The 22,863-nt window shown below is 37.3% G+C and overlaps 1 protein-coding gene across 1 annotated transcript in view; it reads left to right on the top strand.

Moving 5' to 3' along the window:
* The window catches only part of LOC110002131 (EGF-like repeat and discoidin I-like domain-containing protein 3), a 110,437-nt gene extending 100,785 nt beyond the window's left edge, over nt 1–9,652 (top strand). Inside the window, exon 10 of the mRNA XM_020657788.3 lies at nt 6,805–9,652. Within this exon, the coding sequence (XP_020513444.2) occupies nt 6,805–6,954 (150 nt within the window). The 3' untranslated portion in view covers nt 6,955–9,652. The remainder of the gene's footprint in view (nt 1–6,804) is intronic.
* The last annotated feature ends 13,211 nt before the right edge of the window (nt 9,653–22,863 follow it).

Below are 22,863 nucleotides of genomic sequence, written 5' to 3'. Positions count from 1 at the left end.
TCGCTACTTTAGCTAGTCCTTGCTCTACTGCTCTATCCCTGGTGTCAATATGTACACAGTCAGTTGATGAGGGCAATCAAGCACAAAAGCAATTGATTTATGTTTAATAGTGTTTCATTCAGATGACACGGGGTTAATTAGCCATTAGAGCCTTCAATTCCCTCAGGGTCAGAGGGTAACTGAATGTTAGAAAACTGTGAATACAATGATCTTAACACTAAATCTTAATAATCATATTTCATTTCTGAGAATTTAGAAAAGGTTGGCTGCAAGGGTTGATGCACTTCAAGATTAGAAGAGTGTTCTAATGAACGTATTACCGTCCTCTTGGAAGAAGTAGTTCTGCCTCCTCTAAGCTGTAGACCACTCTTGACCTTCCTGGTTTCACAATTCCCGGCAAAGGGTTAGAGAGAGAAGAGATCTGAGTGACCTGCTGCCTTAACCTGTGCAGCAGGTTTAAATAATGGAGCACGGGCAGTTGTATCTCTAGAGGCATACAAGGCATCCCTTGGTAATGCAGACCCCAGACTCCAGCGGCAGGAAAATCAATAGTCTGGAGCAGAGTTGTGGCTCCTGGGTCAGTCTCAACACACACTGAGACAAATGGGTGCTATACACTTGTGTCTCGATTGTTGGATAAAATAATTATACTTGGGGGCAACGAAGTGAGACTTACTATTTCAGTTGCCAGTAGTTGGCAGTGTGCACAAATAAAACCAATTGGCTCCACCAGTCAGGGGGCGGAGAATCTTCCTCCAGTTTTCGGGCCGAGGGGTCAGGTACAGCAGGCTCAGATTTTTCAGCTGTGGCAGCCTCATTTAAACTGAGCTTGTTTTTTGATTTTTTTTGTCATTGCTGCATTGAGACACATATAAAATCCAACATTTCTTCTGCTTCAGAAAGCCAAAGTGCAGATACAGTCATTTTAACCAGGCACAGTTATTGCTATTAAAGTAGCCACTCTGTTGGTTATAGAACCAACTCAGCCAGCACCCATGTCACCTACACTTTATAGGACAAAACAAGAGCAGGCATGTACTGGTTTTCTGACACTCAAACATTTTTAAGTAGTGTACTACAAATGAAGACATGTGGAACAACAAGATACATATTGGAGTTCAGACGTTTTTCTGACTCACCCAAATTTTAGTTACTTTGACAATGAAATAGATTCACATATATTTCTGGATTGCCAGGATGTCATATAATAAACTCGTAAGCCATGAAATACCATGTACTTACCAGTTTTTGAATGTACCCTCCATAAGTCCCACATCTTTGCACTCTGTGATCCAGTAACAGATAAGCAAGCAGCAAAAACCTCCAGCACACCCTCTCCTGCTATATTTAGGACGCTATGCTTTGTTCGAGGCTCATCCTTGATGATAAAAGTGACACTCCATACTCTGACCTTATGGAAGGCATTGTGTTTATCCCCTCTAAAAAAACGCAGTGCTGCTAGTTCCACTTAGCTGGGTGATGTATTGTATACAATATGAGAAATCTGGGGGCCGGGCAATAAAGCATCAAGACACCGACAGCAAGGACAACAGTGAGAAGGGGAACAGAAAGGAGAGGGATGAGAGGAGAATCAATTTTGAACGATAGGTTTGACATTCTTGGTCCCAAAACAAAGTGAGCCTTCTTATGTTCTAGTTGAGACTTGAAACACTTTTACAACATTTAACTAAATATACACCTAGGATGATAACTTTTCTGTTGTGTTTTGTGCTTACCTGTTTAATGAAGTGAAAATGAGAATTAAATTAAGTTAAGTGTTCTGTTTTTTAGTTTTTTTTCATGGAACCTTGTTTGTAATGTTTATATGTAACTTAAACTCATTAGTTAGGGGGTTGGTATAAGAAGCTCACAACTTTATCAGTCAGTATATAATTAATCTATATATTTATTAATTTTTAAATGTATTCCCTCAAAGTACTGTATATCATTTTCGTGAAACTTCAATGTGGTTCAAATAATTCATTTATTTATTTAAGATTTATTTTTGGGCTTTTGTGCCTTTATGGAAGAGATAGGACACTGGATAGAGCCAAAAATCGGGGAAAGAGCGAGCAGGTAATGACATGCGGGAAAGGAGCCAAACATGCACAGGACACTTGGAAAACACACTAAAGAGCATATAAAACCAGAAAAAGCATAATATGGGACCTTTAAATGCTAGGGGGGAAACATCAGAAGATGGTAAGACATGTTTATAAAGTGTTTAGGGATTATGGCTTACTATTATTCTCCTATTCTCTACAGATAAATCCTCTAGTTAAAAGATGTGCAAGTGCATATATTAAATATCAAAATGACATAAAATGTATTAATTTGCAGACTTTTCCTGGATTTTGTTTTGAAACTCTCTTTATACTAATGTGTTGTTGATGATAATTTTTTTCAGCTTTCTAATCCCTTTTCCTTTTTCCAGTATTACAGTTTTTGTGAATTGTCACATATCCTGCTCCAGACAGTCTATTTTGGAGACACACTGCCTCTGACACTCTGTGGCTCCCCACACAGTACAGCTGAGATTCTTGTCATATTTCAATCAGCCGCTGCTGCGATGATTTTCCTCTCCCGCTGTTATACTGTGCAGTGATGGGCCCTGCTTGACACATTACAGTTGTGGTAACACTCTTGAAAGTAACACATTTCTCACTTCCAAATGAGAAATGTTGCCGTTCTGAAACGTAATAAATAGTGAAAAGAATAGGTCAACTCAGGGAGGTCTAGAGATTTGGGGAGTTTTTGGTCTTTGTTGGGTTTCTGAACTGATAAACCATAAATCTATAAGACCAATTGAGATCATACAAAGTGACAGAAAGAAGTTTCTAAAGGGATTTGAGTATGAACTATTAACATTATTACAGACTTTTATTTGTATTTATTTAGACATTTATTAACTGATTTATGTATTCATTTATATATTTTGAGGAGGGGTCTACAGCATCAAAGCCATTTTTTTTTCTCAATTTCATTGTTGGCCACTAGGTAATAGTATCCACAAAACTGATTGTAGCGGTCAGGTCTTTGTGCTAGTACAATACAAATTGCAATCTGTGCGGTCTCAGACAGTATCATAAAAGAGTCCTTCAATTCGGAATTTTGTTTTATCAGAATTTTTTTTACTGGAGAAAGTTCTGTTGAACTCATTCCATGATTGATGCGGTTGTTAGTCATTTGGAAAGTTTGACTTTTTAACTTTACATTTTGCCTGTTTAACCACATCAGTCACATGGATTTAGATCATTTAGATGATAACAATTTTAACACATCTCACTAATGGAATTACTCATTATGTGATTTGAGAATGTTGAAAAACAGAGGTTTGCCTGTCTTGACTTCAAATCAGTGTTTTGTAAAATATTGTCAGACTACCAAGCTATCCATAGGCTGTTTATAGCCGATACAGTGCAATAAATAATGCTCTTCAGAAGTTCACCTTCTACAGTAGCTCATTCTGCCAACAACATGTTACATTTTACTTCTCCTATGTCGCCCCCCGGTGGTGGAACAAAATACCAAACTCCATCCGATCAGCCCCTATGCATCTTTAAGAAAAAGCTGAAGACCCAGCTCAATGCTTAATGATATTGATTATGATGATTATGATGAGGGTTTTGAATGCTCTGGGTGATCACGATATTTACAATGTTTTTGCTGATTAGAAGTCTCAAGAACTGCTGTCCATGTTGTGCTTTGCCTCTGTTTACTGCCTGTCAGCCCCTGACAATCACTGAATGAAAAACACAAGTAGTCCTAAAGAGTGAACTCAGTCAAACTTTTTGACATTATCATCATCAACCTGAAACTCATCAGAGTTGGTAATCATGAAGTTTATTAGAAGCCTCTGGAAATATTTAAAAAGCATGTATGATATCAAAGTTGAAAGTCACAGTTGGTCACTGAATATTCTGTCAGAATATTCAATATGTTCAAGCACACAATATTTAGATAACGACACCTTGAATATTGTAAGCATTTCAAGTCCTGTCTGTTTCTACGTCTCTAAGACGTACAGAGAAAGAGGTAGAAATGTCACACTGCAGATTGCCATTTGATGTTGTGTTGTTTGCCTCTCTGCAGATGCAATCTGTGCCTGACTAGAGTCTACGCTTTGTGCTACAATATAGATGATGATACAGGGCTGAGAATGTGTTTCACTGCAGGAGGAATATGATGAAAAAGAACGTTGGATTAAAGGTTGCCTCCACTTGTTTATATTAGACATGTAGAATAAGAAAAATAACAAAAGGGTACACCTGTCACATGATTTAAGCTCTAGTCTCCAAAAACAGTAACACAAGAAAGCACAATACAGACTAAATAATTCTATGAAGGCTGATTTATGAATGGAAACACACACACATGAGAAAGAGGCAGACTTTAGATTTTGTGTCATATCTTTGCATGTTGTTGGAGGACAATTATATTTTACCTTTCCAGCTCCTACTGGATAGCAGCATCTGTAAATCACATGATTGATAATTGAGCTGTAGATGAGTTTGAGTAATGCATTTCTTTATTGGGACCTATATTTTTATTAACCTTATTAAATGTCATTACGACAAAGTTTTCCATTGATCGATGTTGTAATGGGGTAAAAAAAGAAGCGTTAACACATATAGTTCATTGTTTATTATATTATTATTTTTAATTGTTTAGCCAAGACAACGGATCAATATGTTATGATAGAAACAAGTTTACATTTTGTGTGGTAGCAACAACGTTACAAATGCAATGCCTTGCCTCAACCTTAGAGACTAAATGGAAAGATAAAGTTGTGGTTTTTTGATAGTTGGGTAAAGAAAACAAAAGTTACTTCGGGGTTACATATTTCAGTTTAGCTGATTTTCTTCAAACTTTTGTTGTATCTCTAATATGTTGTACATTTCATAAGCCACTCCACATTCATTATGATGATGGATGTGATTTCAATCTCACTCTGTGCAGAAACTGTAGTAGAAGTTAATCCACTGTGGTGTTAAAAAATGCATAGCCCTTTAAAATGCTCATAGCTGGATGAATATCCATCATGTAAAAGCCCTTCATTATATTTACTGTAGTTTACAGACATGTATATGCATGGCTCATGTTGAAGGATAAGTCTGTTGTGAACTTTATCTAACGTTTCTTCTTCTCGATTGGATTACTGCCTAAATGATTTACACTAATGGATTGCATGTGTCAGGTTCTCATTGTTCTGTCACTAACTTGAACCCTTTACATAAGGTTCTTGCTTGGATTTACAATGAAGAGATTCAAGTTACTTACTGAGTGGATGAACTCAATATGTGTGACCAATCCGTGGAGTCAATTTCAGTTATCTGATTTGGAGGGCATAGGAGGTTGTGTGGTGTTCTTAAACAGGCCTTGTGCTTAAAGAAGCCCTCCAACTCAAATCTTTTCAAAGATTTTCTGTGTCAAATCTACAATTAAACACATCTAAAAGTTTGTAGAGGCTATGAAACCCAAACAAAAACGTAGATCTCTTAATATCATAATTTATTTTGTATTATTCTTTTTCACTTGAATCAGTGGTGTATAAATATTTTGTCCGACCACACAAAAACCATTATCTTCTAAAACCATTGTCTAAACCATTATTCTGCATTGTCTCCATTACTTAATATTAAGGGAGATCAGGACCGTGTTTTCACGGTCTAAATCCAAACCAGCCCTCAAGATTACTTTGCAGACACAATTACTTAAATCTGTACTTAAAAAAGGTCAACCCCTGTCTCCAGCACTTGCTCCGATTTGGCTCACTGATTTTCCATTCAGCACAACAGTGATTCTCATCACATCCCAATTACTCAGTCATAATCATATCTGTTTAATTTGCAATGATCATCCCCTTTGATGAAGCAGCCCCTGTTGATACATTACATCTCAATATCCTTCACTCTGTTGTCTTTTAAACACACATCATCACAAAGCTTCTAATAACCAACGGTGGAGCACACATCCCATCTGGACTATTAGCCGCTTTGTGCTGGTTTGATACATTTTGACAACTGTTGTTGTCTTACAGGTCTTAACTGAAAGTTATCCCTTTCCAGCCATCTCATACAGCCGGATTTGCAGTAGTTACCCAGAGTGATATGATACCAGCGACATTATGACAGCTTAGGTGTGTTGATCCAAAATGCAAATAAGGCTGTTGCACAATATGTTGTGAGTCTTACAGAGCCAACGTAGGAGGGAAAGAGCTTTTCTTTTACAGCAACATTCAACATAGCCTGTCTTTTATTGAGGAAGTTAAAAGGGTAGGGTAAGATGCATGCTAATAACATCCCACAGTAAGCTAAAGAAACAACAGTCGATGTCTGTCACTAATTGTGAGGGTTGGCCTTCCAGCTGTGCCGCTCTAACAATGAACAGTTTCCCACCGGGGAAAACAGATGATGTGCTGACGTGTGAGGAATTAAAGAAGTATAAAAACAAAGAAAAGGGCTGACTTTGTGTGCTGTTCTCTCATTTGCTTTGTTTGAAATTGACCCTCTGATTGATCTGCACATCATTCAGTATCTGCTCAGGTGTGAGACCTTCAAGGTAAAAGTCTGGAAAATCAGAGAAGAAATGTGGCAGAAATGTTCACAACTAGGTTTCTTTCATTTTTTTATCTGGAGGTATTTTTCCACAGTGTTTAACATTTTTGGAGTTTTAAAACCCCTCTAATATGACTGCAACATTGACACTGGAAGGCTGAAATTAACCCGGTTGTTTTCTTTTTTCTGGTAAATTCTTCTTACTTGCAGATATAAACACTCCCATATGTTTTTTGTTTTTTTTTAGGTATTCCAGGGGAACTTTGACAACGACACACACAGAAAGAATGTGATAGATCCACCCATCTATGCTCGGCACCTCCGGATCCTTCCCTGGTCATGGTATGGCAGGATCACTTTGCGTGTAGAGATACTCGGATGCACAGAGGAAGAGTGAAGACCTTTTTTCCTCCATCTTTTTTCGCCATCGTCCCCTGTCCCTTGGCATACTGGATTATCTCACCCAGTATTTTTCAAAATAAACTGTGCAACCTGTAAAAAGAAATCAATTTCCAATGGATTTTTCAAGAAAATGTGTTTGGTTGTGGTGGGTTGCTGTTTGTTCTTTTTGTACAATGATTTCAAACCTGCCCCCCTGGTTCCACTTTTGTCTTTTTTAGTTTCTCCTCTAAGGCGTGATCTTTGTCTTTTTATTCTTCTCAAGAGTCACCATCCTGTATGGAATGAACTTCTGTAAAATATAAGGGAGGGGTGGAGTTTATGGGCAGAGTTGGAAAGGGGTCCTGCTGTGGTTTTAAATTGTTGCCATAGAAGCTATTGTACAGTGTCACTTTTTAACAAAGATGTGAAACCTGTCTGCCGTGCTTCATTGGCCATGATTAACCATCCTAATAGCATAATAATCTGTCGAAAATAAAATGAAGAGATCACCTGTTATCACATTAGCTAATATATTTTTACTTGGATTACTACACTTCATCAAACCATGCTTTTACCCTAACAGACACTGGCATTACTCCATCAAATCCAAACACTATTAATTCTATTGTATAATATGTAAAAGACTAAGAATTTGCATGGTGCGTGAATTATACATGTATATTATGACAAATCATTTAAAACCGCCCTGAAAGCAACGGCTATGATTTAGGGTCCTATTTTTATGTGCATTTTTAAATAGTTCTGAAACATTAATACACACTGCAAAAGCTTACCTAGGATGACTGATATGTGCGACAATAAACAAGCACTGCAGTAACATGTGGGGCTGCAGCACTGACACTGAGGCTTATAGGCTGTCTCTAGTTGAAATGTTGTAATTGCTTTCATTGGGAGTTTTCTTTTTTTAATTATTGCTACACTTTTTCTAAGATATTTGGAAGAATTGTTTCTGCGTTCTATTTTTAATTTTTTTTCTATTTATTTAGATTTATTGGTCTCAGCTGTCAGATGCATAAAATCCTTCTTTAATGTCTTTGTGTTGTCTTGGAGATCTAAGTTGAATCAATTAAAAAGCTCAGGATAGATGTCAATCACAGAAACCCACAAATGTAAATCTTTTGGCCACATATTTAAAGATTTTCTAAGTAATATTATTTAATTAAATGTCAAATAAGTGAGATCATTATTTATATCCCATCCACGTAATTCAAATATTGAAAAGCATTCTTTTATGATCTTGATATATAATATGATAACTGTTAATTAATTTCTTTATTTTGAAATGAGAGCGTATTCCAAGATAAGACAAAAATACATGTCATAATCTCAAATCTGCAATGAACAGGAACTGTAATAACAGTACAGATGGATTCAATATGGGCAGTGTCTATTTCAGTGGATCTGCTCTTTATTGATATAAAGTAATTAAATGTCAAAGATGTGCCGGGTCCTTCACTAGAAAAGACAGCAGCTCTGCACCTTCATGTGCCACGTTAAGGTTTCAGGGGATAAAGATGCTGTTTATGAAATTACCACTCTATGAGCTCCTTTGTATCCTGCAGTAAATAAACAGTGATGCCTGTCTGGTTAAATAAATGGAAGCAAATAGGTACCTGAAGTATCGCAGCTGAGTCAAACCTTCTTCATGACTTAAAAAAAGGCCTTGATTACAGCTGTGTTCTGCACTCTCTTGACTAGTTTTTCACAAAGCTCTCGAGCGGTACAATAAGAGGGAGCCACGTCTACGTGTACGCTTTGTGTTTCACTTGTCAGTTTTTCAGTCACTAAACTAGTGAATGATTTTGTATCGTCGAATAAAATGTCTTTGTTGTGAGATCACAGCCAAGCCTGAAATAGAAAGTAAGACATTTACAAATCTTAATGACTTTAATGCTTTCTTAATAATTGTTGTTTGCAAAACTTCAGTGAAAATACAGTGCCACTTTTATTTTCATAGACGAATAAAAGCGTTTTTGGATCAATTCAACAGTGAAATGATAAAAAGCACAGTTAGGAGACTACAGAGAATTGTTGTTATCTAGTATATAACAATGACAGAGATCTTTTATCCCAGATATTGCCATTAAGTAAAAACGTGCTTTCAGTGAGAATCTATGTCATAGACACAATCATGACACACATAAACAGACTATTTCTCCCAGATTTATTGTCTCGATTGTTTTTCATGTTGACAATTGTTTATGCCAGATAACAATACCTTGGCCAGCATCTGTTTTGATTGGTCTTTGTTGTTCAGCTTCCTGTCAGAAGGCTGCTACAAAGCTTTGAGGAAGTTTGCATGATGTATGAGTTTGAACAGTACAGTATTACAAAGATGTCCACAGGCACATTATGTTGTTGCATATCATGGAGATCTGATAGCCTTTACTTTGTACTCACCATAGATTGTCTTGTGCATTGTAAAACTCTCATCTCACAGGTTCAAAATGGGAGCAGAAGTGGAATCTCATCCTGTCTTTGTGTTTCTGTGTCTGCTGTTCACATATCATTTCTTACCTCCTCACTCTGAGTGTCGATCACTATGTAGAAAACGTACCTATAATAAGGCTGGTTAGGTTGAAGCCTGCAGAGGAGAGGGAGAAACTGTGTACAGCTTAAAATTAAAAAAAAAGATGTTGCTTCAAACAAAGGCTCTTTCAGTTTGACAAATAAAAACATATCTGTGAAAACGACGTGGTTGCTGTGTTTTCTTATATATATATTCTATATTATATATTCTGTTTGTTTTTTCATTGTCTGGATACAAGATGCATTCTTTATTTCATCGTCTGTCTCAGTGGGTCAAGTCCCCACCTCAGAACCTTTTTTGGTGCACACTTAGTATTTTTGGTACTTCAAATATATAGTCTTTTTCATTACTAGCAACAAATGGGGTCAATATGAATATAGCAATGAAAATCCTGTTCCACAAAAATGCAAAAATTGTAGGACTGTTTGAAAATTTAAGCATCATTACTCAATTTTTATTTCTTTGCCAAGTTGAATATGTATTGCTTTCTGTTTGTTCATGGCTATTAGTTTAGTGTAAAGAGTCAAAGTACCTTGTTAAGGAGCTATAAAGTCGGCTATTTTATGCTATCATAACCTCTTCTCATGTTTATTGATAACCCTAAAGTAACTTGTTCTAAAAAGTACTGTGACACTTTGGAAATTAATTAGCTTTCCTGCTGAGAGCTGGATAAGATGATAGGTATTACTCATCTTGTTTGGTCAGTATGTGGCTGGAGCTATCAGTCCGTTAGCTAACAGTGTACTTAATGTATGGACATCAAGCACGGGGAAGCAGCTTGCCTGGAAATGCCCAAAGATAACAAAATCTGCCTAATATCATCCATCAAACTCATAAATATCTCCTTTGCAGAATGGGTTCTGAAAGCAAAGCATAAAAACCATACTAAGTTTTGAAGTAAAGATACTGGCCTAATTTTCTGCATTGACTCGAGGAAGTTTATAGTTTGCTAGCTAAGCTAGCTTGCTTGTAGTTCTTGCTTCATATTTACTATTCTCCAAAAATAACTACTTAACACATAAGATGAATGGTGTTGTGAATTAATAATTATGGGTAAAGGTATAAAATGTGAAAATATGAAAACATTACAATAGTTTCCTACTCCCATACTGTTAGCTAACTTTATGTGTAACTGGGACCTTTCTTTTACACTGTTGAGGTAATGCTATTATAAAAAAATCAAATGTAGATGCATACATAGTCTGCTTAGGTGACATTTTAAGACTCAATATACTGAAACTGTGGTAGTTTGGTAACCTGCATGTGCTCTGAGTATCCTTTAGGAAAAATCAGTTCCCAAAAGTTTTATTGTCCACCATCTTCAAAGTGCTCTATTTTCATTTCATGTCCCAGGTGTTACCTTTTTCTACAGACATAATTGAAACAAACATTTACAAACTATTAAAAGATAGTAGAAGTATATACTTTAGCTTTGTATTTTAATTAAGCAGAGCCATATCTTCTTGTAAAGAGTCTGATGGCTTTGTACTGCTCTCCACTCCATCAAGCATTACTCAGTGTCAACATGGTTTTACCACATTAAGCTGCTTCTATTGATTTTCTCTGTCCTGCCTTTTCTAGTTTCTGTGTCTCTCTGGTGAGTTCTCACAGTAGTGGCAGGGAATCAAAGACTGAGTTGCAGGCTTGGTGGAAGCTGAAATGTCCAGTAGTGATTCTGTTTTTCAAAGTGTCGCTGCAGGAGGAAGTAATTGCCTCTTTACTCAGGTGAGTGAAGCTACTTTTCAATTAAAAGCAGGTTAGGAAACAATCAGTTTAGTTTGGATGTCCTTTCTATTAAAGCTTTCACATCCAATGTGAGAGTGACTACTTTTTGTTGGTCTGTGGGGGGTGATTTTCAACTACCAGTACATCCAATCAATACAGAACAGGAAGTTTATGTCCATAAAATGAGTCAATAAACTAAATGCAAGTGATCTGATCTCTTGTTTAATTTAATAATTGCTTGTGTATTCTTAACACTTTGGATCGTGTTTTCTGAGACTACAGCAACATTTCACAACTAAGGTGCACTCATTTACTCCATCTGCAATGGTATCAATTTGAACAAACAATATTTGTATTGCTTGAGTTGATACATGTGACTGTAATTCATGCAGCTGGCTGGAAAGAACTGATAAGAAACCTTGTACTCAAAGACCTGGGATTGCAATTATTATTATTGTATTATCCGTGCAATGTTTTTGTTGCTTTTACTGGAGTCTGAAAAAAATTGACTTGTAGAAATGTTTGCCACATCGCAGAATGTCCTCCCTAAAATATACTTTACATATAAATTAAGGTTGTAATCTATAGCATTAAATAATATCAAGATTTGCAATATTCTGATTGCATTATCATGCAAGCTCCCTTTAAAAGAATGTATTTCTTTAATCCATCTCATCTCTTTAACAGCATATATTAAAACTATTGTTTTCTCACTTCTCACTTTTTCACCAACATCCTACTGACTACCTGTGTATCCACAACAGTTTCTGAATCCCCTTTGTTCCTAAACACTGGCATGTGTAATCACAAAGCTTTGGGTAGAAGACAAAACATGCTTTGCTGTCTTCATTTCAACATTTGTGGACTCTTCTCTGTTTCTTGACCCTTTTATTCGCTTTCCAATTTTCGTCTGTCTTGCAAGGTACCTAATTCTATTACTGCGATCAAACGGCAAGTCATATTTATTGTGGGGAGCACTGATTGAATTTAGTTTTGCATACTGATGAAATGAGTCAGTAGATTAAAGCTCCACTGCTCCTTGTGAACCAGTGGTTAAGGGAGGCTAAAACATATCCATTTAAAAAAGGCTCTCTGTGCAGAAAGAAAAAATGTGGTGGTTTGATAATGCCACTTTTTCTGAGTGGGACAAACTAAAACCTAGTGTGCATATGAGTGAGAAATTGCTCTTATATTACCCTGAATTATTAAAGGAAGAATGTGCAACGTTTTACAAATAAATGTCGCAGAAATCAAGTATATCCTGACTGTTTACAATGAGTGATAAGTGTGAGTCCACCAGCTGTATTTGTATATGAGCCGTGTGTACATCATATTTTCATGGACGGGGCAGCCTTGTGTTTAAAGCTGTTTAAGTCAAGGACCAGAGAAAAGAAGAATTTAATAGCCTACTCTTTCCTTTATGGATGTTACATATGTCTGACATCCAAGTGTGTTTAGATCACGGTCATTCCGTGTCAATTAATGTGCAATATATAGCTTTGAAAAAGCTAACATAAAAATGGCCACAGGTAATTGCAGCTCCATCAAAAGACATTTGTTTCTGCCGCTTGTGCTTAATGGTGCTTAATTATAGTGCGTTCTAATTGATAACTTCTTGTGCGAACATGAGTGGAGAGGGTTGGGGGTGTGCCGCTGGAGGAGAGCGGAGGCTTCACAATAGCCGAGGTGTCACCAAACAGTTTGTGTTGGTTTCATACTGGTGATCCGGGCGACAGCTACTGGATTAAAAAGTTGCAAATTCTTCATTTAAATTGTAAAGCGTGCTATATATGTTGATGATTTGAACAGGTTATTTCTTAAAAGGCCAGACTTAAAGAGTGTTGAATATAGTAATCAGAGAGAGTCAAATATAATATGGATTGTCCTTGACTGCCAGCCTATACTGTAGCATGTTCTGAAAGCTATTTGTAGAAATGTGTAGAAATTAGAGGTCTTGTTCCCATCAGGAGCATTGCCACCCCTTTGCTGCAACATGTTGCATTATCAAGTGAGCAGTAATGACAGGGCTTGGATCACATTAAAGGCTCTCCTGCTGTTCCTATGTGTAAGTGAGTGACAGGCCTGGAAGAGGAAATAAAAGTGAAGGGAAACTCCCTCCTACAGAACAGACAAGGCTCAGATGTAGTTTTGAAAACATTGAATTTAAAAATAATTACATTTCTGCCATCAATTTTTTCACTCTAACCTCTCTAACCACTTTATTTGTCCATGGGGGGCTAGTCAAAGGCACATAGAGCAGTAAATTAAGGACAAATAATAAAAAGTGTCAATTTAAATACAAAAGTTAAAATACAAAATGAATTTAAAAAATAGTTGAGCAATAAGTGGTCAGTGATCAGACTTACAGATGTAAACAGATGTAAACAGAAATAATGCAGAGTAGACAGATGTAAACAGAACTGTATGCAAACAGGAAATAAACACATAGATCTATGTGCAAGTAGTACTAAATTATAAAGTCATAGTGGTGCATGGTGAATAACACACTTACTCTTCACTTAATAAAGTATTCATTTGTAGAGAAAGTTGCTCCAGATAATGCAACTATAGATGCATTTTTCCAACCAAACTTCAGCTCATCTTGAGATGTGTAAACATGAGAAAACTGAGTAAAGCCAGCCTCCAAAGGATGATAGGCCTAAAAAATATGAATCTGTTGTGTTACCCATGTGTTGTTTGTATACATTACATATACCATTCAGTGCCACCAAGACCAAATCCAGTTAATCCAGAGCAACAAATGTATTGTGAAGGACAGATAATCCGGTTCTGATATTGATGGATAAAATTATGCTGATCATATAACACTTTACATTCATTTGCAAATCCAGCCCTGGATGCCTCTGCGCGAGTGGGTTCTCCTCAGTCTGGAGGTGTGTTAACATGAATATATAGAAATGTGGGATGGAGTCATTTTATTATTACACTGACACAGCTCACTTGGTCAAGGTAGATTGCTTAACAAGATTTACTGTGAAACTACAATATACAGATCCCTGCCTCACTTGGCAGATGTTACACATAAAGTGATTTCCAGTGGTGATGTTAGTGCATCATTCTGTGTGGTGGGTTAGAGAGATGAAGAATTACAGAATGTGAGGCTGAGTGACAGAATGGTATGAGGCACCATGTTGCTCTCCAGTTTAACCAGCATCTTATTTCTTATTCTAAGTTATGCATGTCATTGGTAATAGGTGTCACAGTTTGTTAGTATGCAGTCAATCTTTTACTGAAGTAGTACTGGTGCACCAGCAACACCGAGCTTGGACAGTTGGTGAAAGTTGGAGTGGTTAAGTGTTAAAAATCTCAAGCCTCCAACTCCATGAGACAGCAGTAGGTGGAGTTTTTCACTTTAATGGCAGAGTGTGGAGCTGGAGTTTAAGGTTATATATAAGGCTATGTTTCATTGCACTCTGAGCATGCTGCCATTGCACTGCAATGCTAACTAAAGTTTGTTTATGCCCAGAGTAAATAATGTAGAAACACATCACATAGAGCTAGGAATACCTTACCTTAAAGAAAGTTGAGACTGAACATGTCTGTATTTCCTTATTTTACCAGTGGGATGGATGAATAACAAAATCATCCATCCATCTGTAACTTTTTCTTGTACTTAATAAATGTTTAAATATAGTTTTAATATCATAACATTTCCCCAATCAAAAATAAAATTACAAACTACCTTTTAAAGTAGAACATCAACCTGTTTTTGCAGTTCTTGGAGCGTAGGACAGAGGACAGGTCTTCATCACACCTGCATGGAGGCGCTTGACAGGCTAAAGATGGGTTTTGGGATATAAAAACATTAAATGTAAGCAAACACTATTTTAGGTTCCATAATATTATTACCTGTAAAACCTTCAGGTTGGACAGATGTGATCACTAAAAGGCTTCTAAAAGAGTCAAACCAACCTGTATCATTTTTTGCTGAGGTCAGCATGGACACCTTTGTATAATTATGCATGTTGTGTATGCCAGAAGTCTAAATGTGCTGATTAAACAACTTTAGTTTGAGAGAAGAATAAGTGAACAAAAGCCTAATTCAGTCCAAATAGAAATCACAAGGACATGTAAAAGGCATCCTGGGCTCAGGGTCTGTAGAGTTAATGCATTTTTTTATGTAACCTTTTCTTGGAGGTGCATGTCTGCAAGCTAATACAGACTACAAGCCTGATGACCCCTAGATAAGTCATTATTTCACAGTGTGATGAAATGTCTATGAGCTCAGAGGAAATAAAGGAAGACAGGAAGACAGGAAGGACTAGCCAAACTGTTTTGCATTAGTTATATATTTTTCATTTTACCACACAGGTGTATCAATTTTACATTTGAAATGGGGAATTTTTTACATGATAATGCACATTTTAAAGGCTTTAAATGCGATTTTTTGATCCAGTAGATGTCGCCCTTGTGCACCTGCATGAAACCAAAACAACTTGCGGTGCATTGTTGTGTTAGCATGCTAATGCTAGCGATCTTTATTATGCTCGTATCTTCACGCTGCATGTCAATTTACCTGAGATTACCTTGAATCTAGAAACGCAGTTAAGCAATGAGTACAGTATGTTATTCTTCTTTTCTCTAGTCCCTCAATTAAAAAACGTATATATATATAACTTATACGTGAAGGGATGAGTCGGCCGGTCGGCCTGGCGATATAAACAAACTGAAGATAAGACTCGGAAAACTCTGAAAGCATCACAGACAGTGGGACTCGGGTGTTACACCCATTGTAGACAGTCATGACTCAGAGTTATTTTCAGAGGATATACTTGACTTCTATTATATTTAAGTGTGAAAAATCGCATATAAAGCCTTTAAAACTATTTATAATTGGATGTATGACTACAGCTGTTTGAATCCAACTAATAATCTGATAAGAAGACTATATGTGAAAGGTGTTGCCTGAAGTGACAGCTCAAAATAAAGTTATGATCCAGGTTTGCGGTGATTCTCAGCTCGACAGTGTCTTTTAGCTCCTTGTTTTGGTTTACCATCCCACAACTGTGTTCATTTGGTTCAGACTACATCATTATTGAAAGCATTTTTCAGATTTCAAGATAAACTGCTGAACACTTCCTGCTCATTACCAAACTGTTGAAAAATTAAATGGAGACTAGCTGGTAAACGTCCTGATGTATTTAACAACTAATGAGTCATTTGTCTTTGGACAATAAAAACAGAGCAAAAATACTTAATAGTGTCAAAAACACTTTTCATTGGATTCTGTCAAGTTCTTCTTTGCTTGTTTAATGTATGTAAAACAGCTAATGTTTGCTTACATTATGACTTACCAACTTTATGAGATTATCAGTGTTTTCTTTCTTTCCAGCTGTGCAACTCTGCAGCCTCAAAGTGGTATGCAATCACTATCAGTTTGACTCTGGGAAAGAATGTGGAGGAGATTCAATAGTTGGTAGTCATTCTGAATGAAAAGACAGAAAATACTTCCCGAAGCACTTAACCTTAGAAGTTTAAAAGGTTTTTAGATATTGGCAATCTTTGACCTTCAATTCTCATTTTGAGTTTTTGGGTTGCTACAAGAAAATGTCTGATGTTATATTCTTTAAAGTAATCATAATAATAAAAAGTTGCATTAATTGTACGATCAAGGCAAGAATAGGTAAATGTAGTTTTTGATCTTAGACATCACATGGCAGATGAGGTGTATGCAGAAGTTTTTTTGCCTGCAGAGATGTGACTGTTTGATGAAGGTGACAAGAAGTTTGCTGCAGAGTCGATGAAAGATACATGAGCCGAGCTCCGGTGAGCCTCCAGTCCTCAAAAACAAACGTGAGAGTGTAGGGCCGGTGAGAGTCAACTCTGTAACTACTGGCACAAAGTCTGTGCAGACATATTATCTAAGCTACTTAGTACTGTAAATGACGATTTACTGCACTGAGGGCAAGCTAAAGGATTCTGAGTCAAAGAAAATAGTCCCTAGAGACCCTTCTTTAGGTCAGCAGTTAACATTGCATCTGTACCTCTACAACCAAACCTCTTTACTTAGTTCCATTGATGCATACATACTCTTATGATGAATAACAACTGAACAAAATAGCCTAAATGTTATTTACTTCACGTTTTACATTAGCTGGCATGGTCTCTCACTTTCATAATGATTAAATGATTACATTTTTGTGTCTTGCTCGGCCCCCTGCTTCTACTTAAATGTATGTCAAATTCATCAAAAGGAGAATAGAGGGGATGATGAAATAAACAATTATTTTCTTGCATCTGGCCATATTTCCCTCACTCCTGAGAGAGAAGCTGCTTTAAAAGCCCCTTAGACTCACCCATTGCTGTCCTGATTTTGCTTTTTGAATGAAGCTCTGGAATTCTAAATAAATGTAACAATGTAACAATTGGAAGAATAAATCACAATCCCTATAACTTTGTTGAGCCTGCATACAGGCTTGTGAAACCGGGCCAGCATCTATACTTTGTCGTCTGGTAGTTCAAATATGAATGTTTTGTAGAGCCTCTGTGGACCCAATTAGAATCAAATAATGAAAAACAAAATCCCTTCAGAAACTTATAGTGAAGTTTGGTTATTTACTTCACAATGAAATCGGGTGCTTTTTGCCTTTAGCATTTTTCACTGCATTTATTCTGTCACACTACTTTATCATTGCATCATTTGCATTTGGGAATCTTATTCTACTGCTGTTTAAATTACTTTTTGGGCTTTGAAACACAACAGAGCCTCTTTTTTGTTTGTGTCATTAGTGGGCGTCATTAGTGGTGGGAAGAGTAGGACTGACGACCCAGGATCGCAATGGAGGTGAGGACCCTGGGTAGTATTTTCTTAATGTGGTAGTGAAAAACAGAATGTCTTTAGTGTCAGGTGAGAAGATCCACAGTAATTGTCATTGATGTCAGTAGAACTTTCATTCGAGAATCCAAAAAAATAATAAGAAACATTTAGACTATTAAAGATGGCCATAAAGAGATAGTAACACTCAAAGGACACATATACATACATATACAGGTATGGACACACAGATATGTATCACCTATACACCAATATAAATCTTGCCTACAGTTGGTTTTACCCCTCCAAAAAACTCACATATCCATCCAAGGAGCCCTATAAGTAAACAAACATTGAAATCCTTGCAGGAATATAAAATCCTTCCATTTGCATAAGCTTTTTTATTTACATTTAGAGATGGCAGAGATCATACCAAATTGACGTGAAAGGCCCAATGAGCCATTTGGGTGCAGCATTACACTTCAGAGAGCCAACCGCCCTCTCATCTCTGCCAATGAATGCTGCATGTCATTAAAGCTTAATGCCAAAACATAGGAGGCGACTCAGTAGTTCCACCAAGAGTAAAGAAAATGTGACTTAAAATCCACATCAAGAAGGAGAAAAAAACATGATGAGGATATGAAAAGGAATGAGCGTGGAGCTCATTTTGGCAGTTTGTTGCATTGCATGAAATATATTCAGTCGTGAAATTGAGTTCAGAGAGACAAAGTGGAGCTACGATTGGCATGCGGGTAATATTATGCTCATCCTGTGAAATAGAGGTAAAGCTGATTGCTGGTTAATGGTTTTAAACAGCAGGTAGACAGTTATATTCACAGGGGTGGTAATGTGTCTCAGCAACAATCCTGAAAAGTATGATTAATTTCAAGCCAGAGCAAGTATACAATCATCTTATCTTCAATAGAATGATGTTTTGTGTATCTATTGGAGGATGTAATACTAATGTCTCAGTCTATTGTACACTTTGTTGAATCTTTGTGTAAACTTTTCATGCGATCATAAATTGGTACAAAAAAAGGGAGGTTTTTTTTTATGCTCTTTCAAATGTTCACATGATTTCTGACTTTTAAACAACAGTTTCAATAAGAGTGCAAACTTGGCAGCCAGAGATGGAGAAAGCAGACCTGAATAAAGAGCAATCAGATCTGACCTGAACCCAACCTTAAAAAACCTCCTAAAGCTTGAGAAGCAGGAGAGGATAAAGAAGGGAATATGGGGCCGGATGTGACTCGGATGAGGAAACAGCTTTGATGCCTGCAATCCCAATCTGGTCAATCGGCAATCAGAGCGCACTGAAACACTAATGAGGGGTTTCAACACAGGATCCAGCTCCACTGCTGCTGATGCAGATGTGATATGACAGTTAAATCAACTACAGGAGGAACATTTGCTCGGCACATGTCGTTCTCCGACAGAGTGAGCTGCAGAGACGCTCTGATTTGAAGGAGTTACTTGAGAGAAAGGGGAATGTATTCTTTCAGGTTTGATGCTGGAATCAGAGGGAAGGAGCAGTCAAACAGCCCAGGAGAGGTGATAATAATATACATTGCTGCTTTTTCACATATTCTGATGTGAGAGACCTAGTTTTATAACTACCTCAGTCTGGCAGCAGATATGTGAGTCTGCACTAAACATAGCTCATCAGAAAGCACAGATTGTTTCTTCATTTATTTCTTCATTGCAGCTCTACAGTATGCCTTGAAGTGTTACCAACTCCATACGTGATAAATTTAAATGTAAAGGGAGTATATTATTCAACATGCAGGATGAACCACAGGCTTCAATCATTTCTCTCTGTGTGTAATAAAGGCACTTTACCATCTGTTTGCGTGAGTGAGTGTTCGTGATCTCTTGAGATGCATAAAAAAGCAAATACTTGTCACTTTCCTCTCCACATAAACTTGAATAGATGGCATTTTAATAAAACAGCCTGTTGAGGTAAAACGAGCGAGTCTATATTTTTAGAGCTTGAAAACAGTGCATGGCATGGCAGCTTCTCCACACTGAGGCCCCCAACCTAATAACACGCACGGTTAAAACCCACTATTGCTCTCCAAATGGTGGCATCTGTTCCAGGCAGCTGTCCTCATTTGTGCTCCCATGCGCCCCGGTCAAGCCACCCCCCGCGATCTCTCTCAGCTGCTCGGGGCCCTGACATCAGCGGGACTGATGCTGCCGGTTGTTCAGGTACGAGGACAGGTGAGCAGCTTTGGCTGCGTGCTGCCATCGCTCAGCCTGTTTGATCTCCATCATGAGCCCCCGAGATAACACGACACCCTCCGCCAGCTTGGCATGGCAGCAGGCTTCAGTTCAAGCTGGAGCAGCTAAACTCTGACAGGGGTCAAACAGATGGGAAGGATGAGATAATAATATAAAGCTGATATCTCTTACAAGATCAATTATCCCATTGTTTTATCTTTTTATGATTGATACCAACCTAACCTAACCAGGTCTATGGCTATGTTATATGATTGATTGATTGAATTTATTTTCGTGTCATGCACACAGAGTGCCCAACCCTCATGGGCTAAGACACCAGAAAATTCAGTTGCAGTGGTTTACATTAACATATCGAAACATTACAAAGTTGCAGGCTCCTGTCACAGTTCAGTCTTATACAATGTGTTATGTCTTTTTCCCCAAGCTCTACAAACAAAATCTGCTATAACAAAGGTTCCTTTTTTAAAACACAACTCAAGTTTTTCATTATCATCGAGTCAAAAGAAACATCCCTGATGACATCATACATCAGGCAGTAATACAAAAAGTGAATTTCTTTTTCAGTTTCACCTAACTCACGCAACAAACAAACTCGGTCTTCCCCTGGAATGGCATTAAACCTGCCGGTCTCTAAAGCTAAAGGCAATGTTCCTGAACGTAGCTGAGCGCAGAGGGATCTTTGTCTTTAGGTTAAATTAAACTCAACATACTGAAGGCTTCTACACTTTAGCAATCCTTTATGACACAATACATTCTTAGTTTTGGTTTACGCCATATATGTACAGACCATTTCTCTTTGTACATAAAATGTCATATAATGTTTTATTTGTTATTTATGTCCTCGACGTCTCTTTTCCTTCCAGTAAATGAGTGTCGATTTAAATTTGAAAAACTTTATTGTTGTTTGAATTCTTCTTAATATTACTGATATTTGTTTTGCCTTCTTGGCTCTAAAATTCTAATGTCAGGTAACAGAGGAAATAGCCATGTCATCATCTGTGGTTTCAATGGATTGCAGTTTAATTCTAAGCAGACATTATAATGGTTTTTGTTTCATTATATTCCTGTTTTGAAATGGGAAGTATAGGAAAATTGAGATAACACTAATGCACAATACATTCAACATGAAATGAACCCAATTATTCAGAAAGATTGTTCATAACATGTTCCAGTTCCATTTATGACATTAATATGATAAAGTCTGACTGTAAATTAGCATGCTGACCTGCATTACTTATTATGCCTCTGAGTGTGTGTGTGTGTGTGTGTGTGTGTGTGTGTGTGTGTGTGTGCGTGCGTGCGTGCGTGTGTGCGTGCGTGCGTGTGTGTGTGTGTGTTACCTCATGTTTAACAAGCACAGTTCAGTGCATACAGTATGTGAAAGGTAATATGTGTTAGTCATAACAGGAAAGGGTTATGGGTCTTCATAGCTAGTCATTATGAAACCTCATTCACTTTTTTAATGAGATATTTGCACAAGGTGTATATTTCTGCAAACCAAACCTTGTATTACCCAGATGATAAGTAACTGACTAATTGTTGAGAAGTTGTGCAGTCAGTCTGTTGCAGCCAACATTGCTGTGCCACAGCGTTATTGAGATAGCTGATGTGAGAGGCGAAGCAGCATGTGGTGCATACGGACACGTGCTAGCTCTATCTTCCTTGCAGGCCTGCATTAAGAACTGTCTATGAGGTCTGATAAGAGACCAGAAAATAATGACATTTTAATTACAGCACCATTTGGATCCTCTATCTTTGTTTTATAACAAGGGCAGTAAAATAACCTTTCGGGGGCTAAGAGTGGCTCACCCTATCTCTGCAGCACCTATGTCCCATAAAAGAAAACAATGTAGGGTGCTAATGTTTCATCATATCATGTCATTTTCATTTAAAGTGACGGCATTTGTTGCTCTACGTATTTGATTTCTGCATTCTGTCACTCTGGTGACAGTTGACTGTTAAAAGTCAAACGTGTCATTCATCTTGTAACACAGTTACTCATTACACGTATAGAAAGCAGTATGTTAATTGGAATATGTGTGAAGTTGTTGTTTTCTCCTTGTATCCTGGAGATATGTGAAAGTGATGATTTCTGTCATGATGTGTTACCTCTGTGTGAAAGCATGATTTTCCAATTAATCTAATTCAGCCTGTCCGTATCTTTAGATAATGGTGGAGGCCTTTTAGTCCAGAGGAGACGCCAGGTCATTTGATGTCGGAAAGAAATGAAAACTTTGGGAATTTGTTCCCTGATCATTGAATGTGGAAATAGCATCACCTCTTCCTGTATGATCATAATTACTTTCACCTGAATGCATTCAGCTATAGTCACCTTTTCATCCGTGTAGCCAAAGCTGTTAATGGTGCCAGCATAGCAGACGTTTCATTAAGTCATGAAAGAGAAGATGAAGGAAAAAAGGCATCTGCATAAAAATAACATTATTGAAATAGCAATCAGATGGTGCAGGGTTGTGCTGAAAGCGTCATCCTCCTGAGACAGGACCAGGGCTGTATCATTAATTGAAAAGCGAAAGAGGGATAAAACCTCTCATAGATAAGATGCACAATCACTTTTGTCTTCTTATACACAATGTTCTTATATTGTCTTCCATTCTTGCTGTTTTTTTTCTGTG

The sequence above is a fragment of the Labrus bergylta genome, chromosome 2 (assembly GCF_963930695.1).
Source record: "Labrus bergylta chromosome 2, fLabBer1.1, whole genome shotgun sequence".
Classification (NCBI taxonomy): domain Eukaryota; kingdom Metazoa; phylum Chordata; class Actinopteri; order Labriformes; family Labridae; genus Labrus; species Labrus bergylta.
This window is presented reverse-complemented; position numbering and strand designations above follow the sequence as displayed.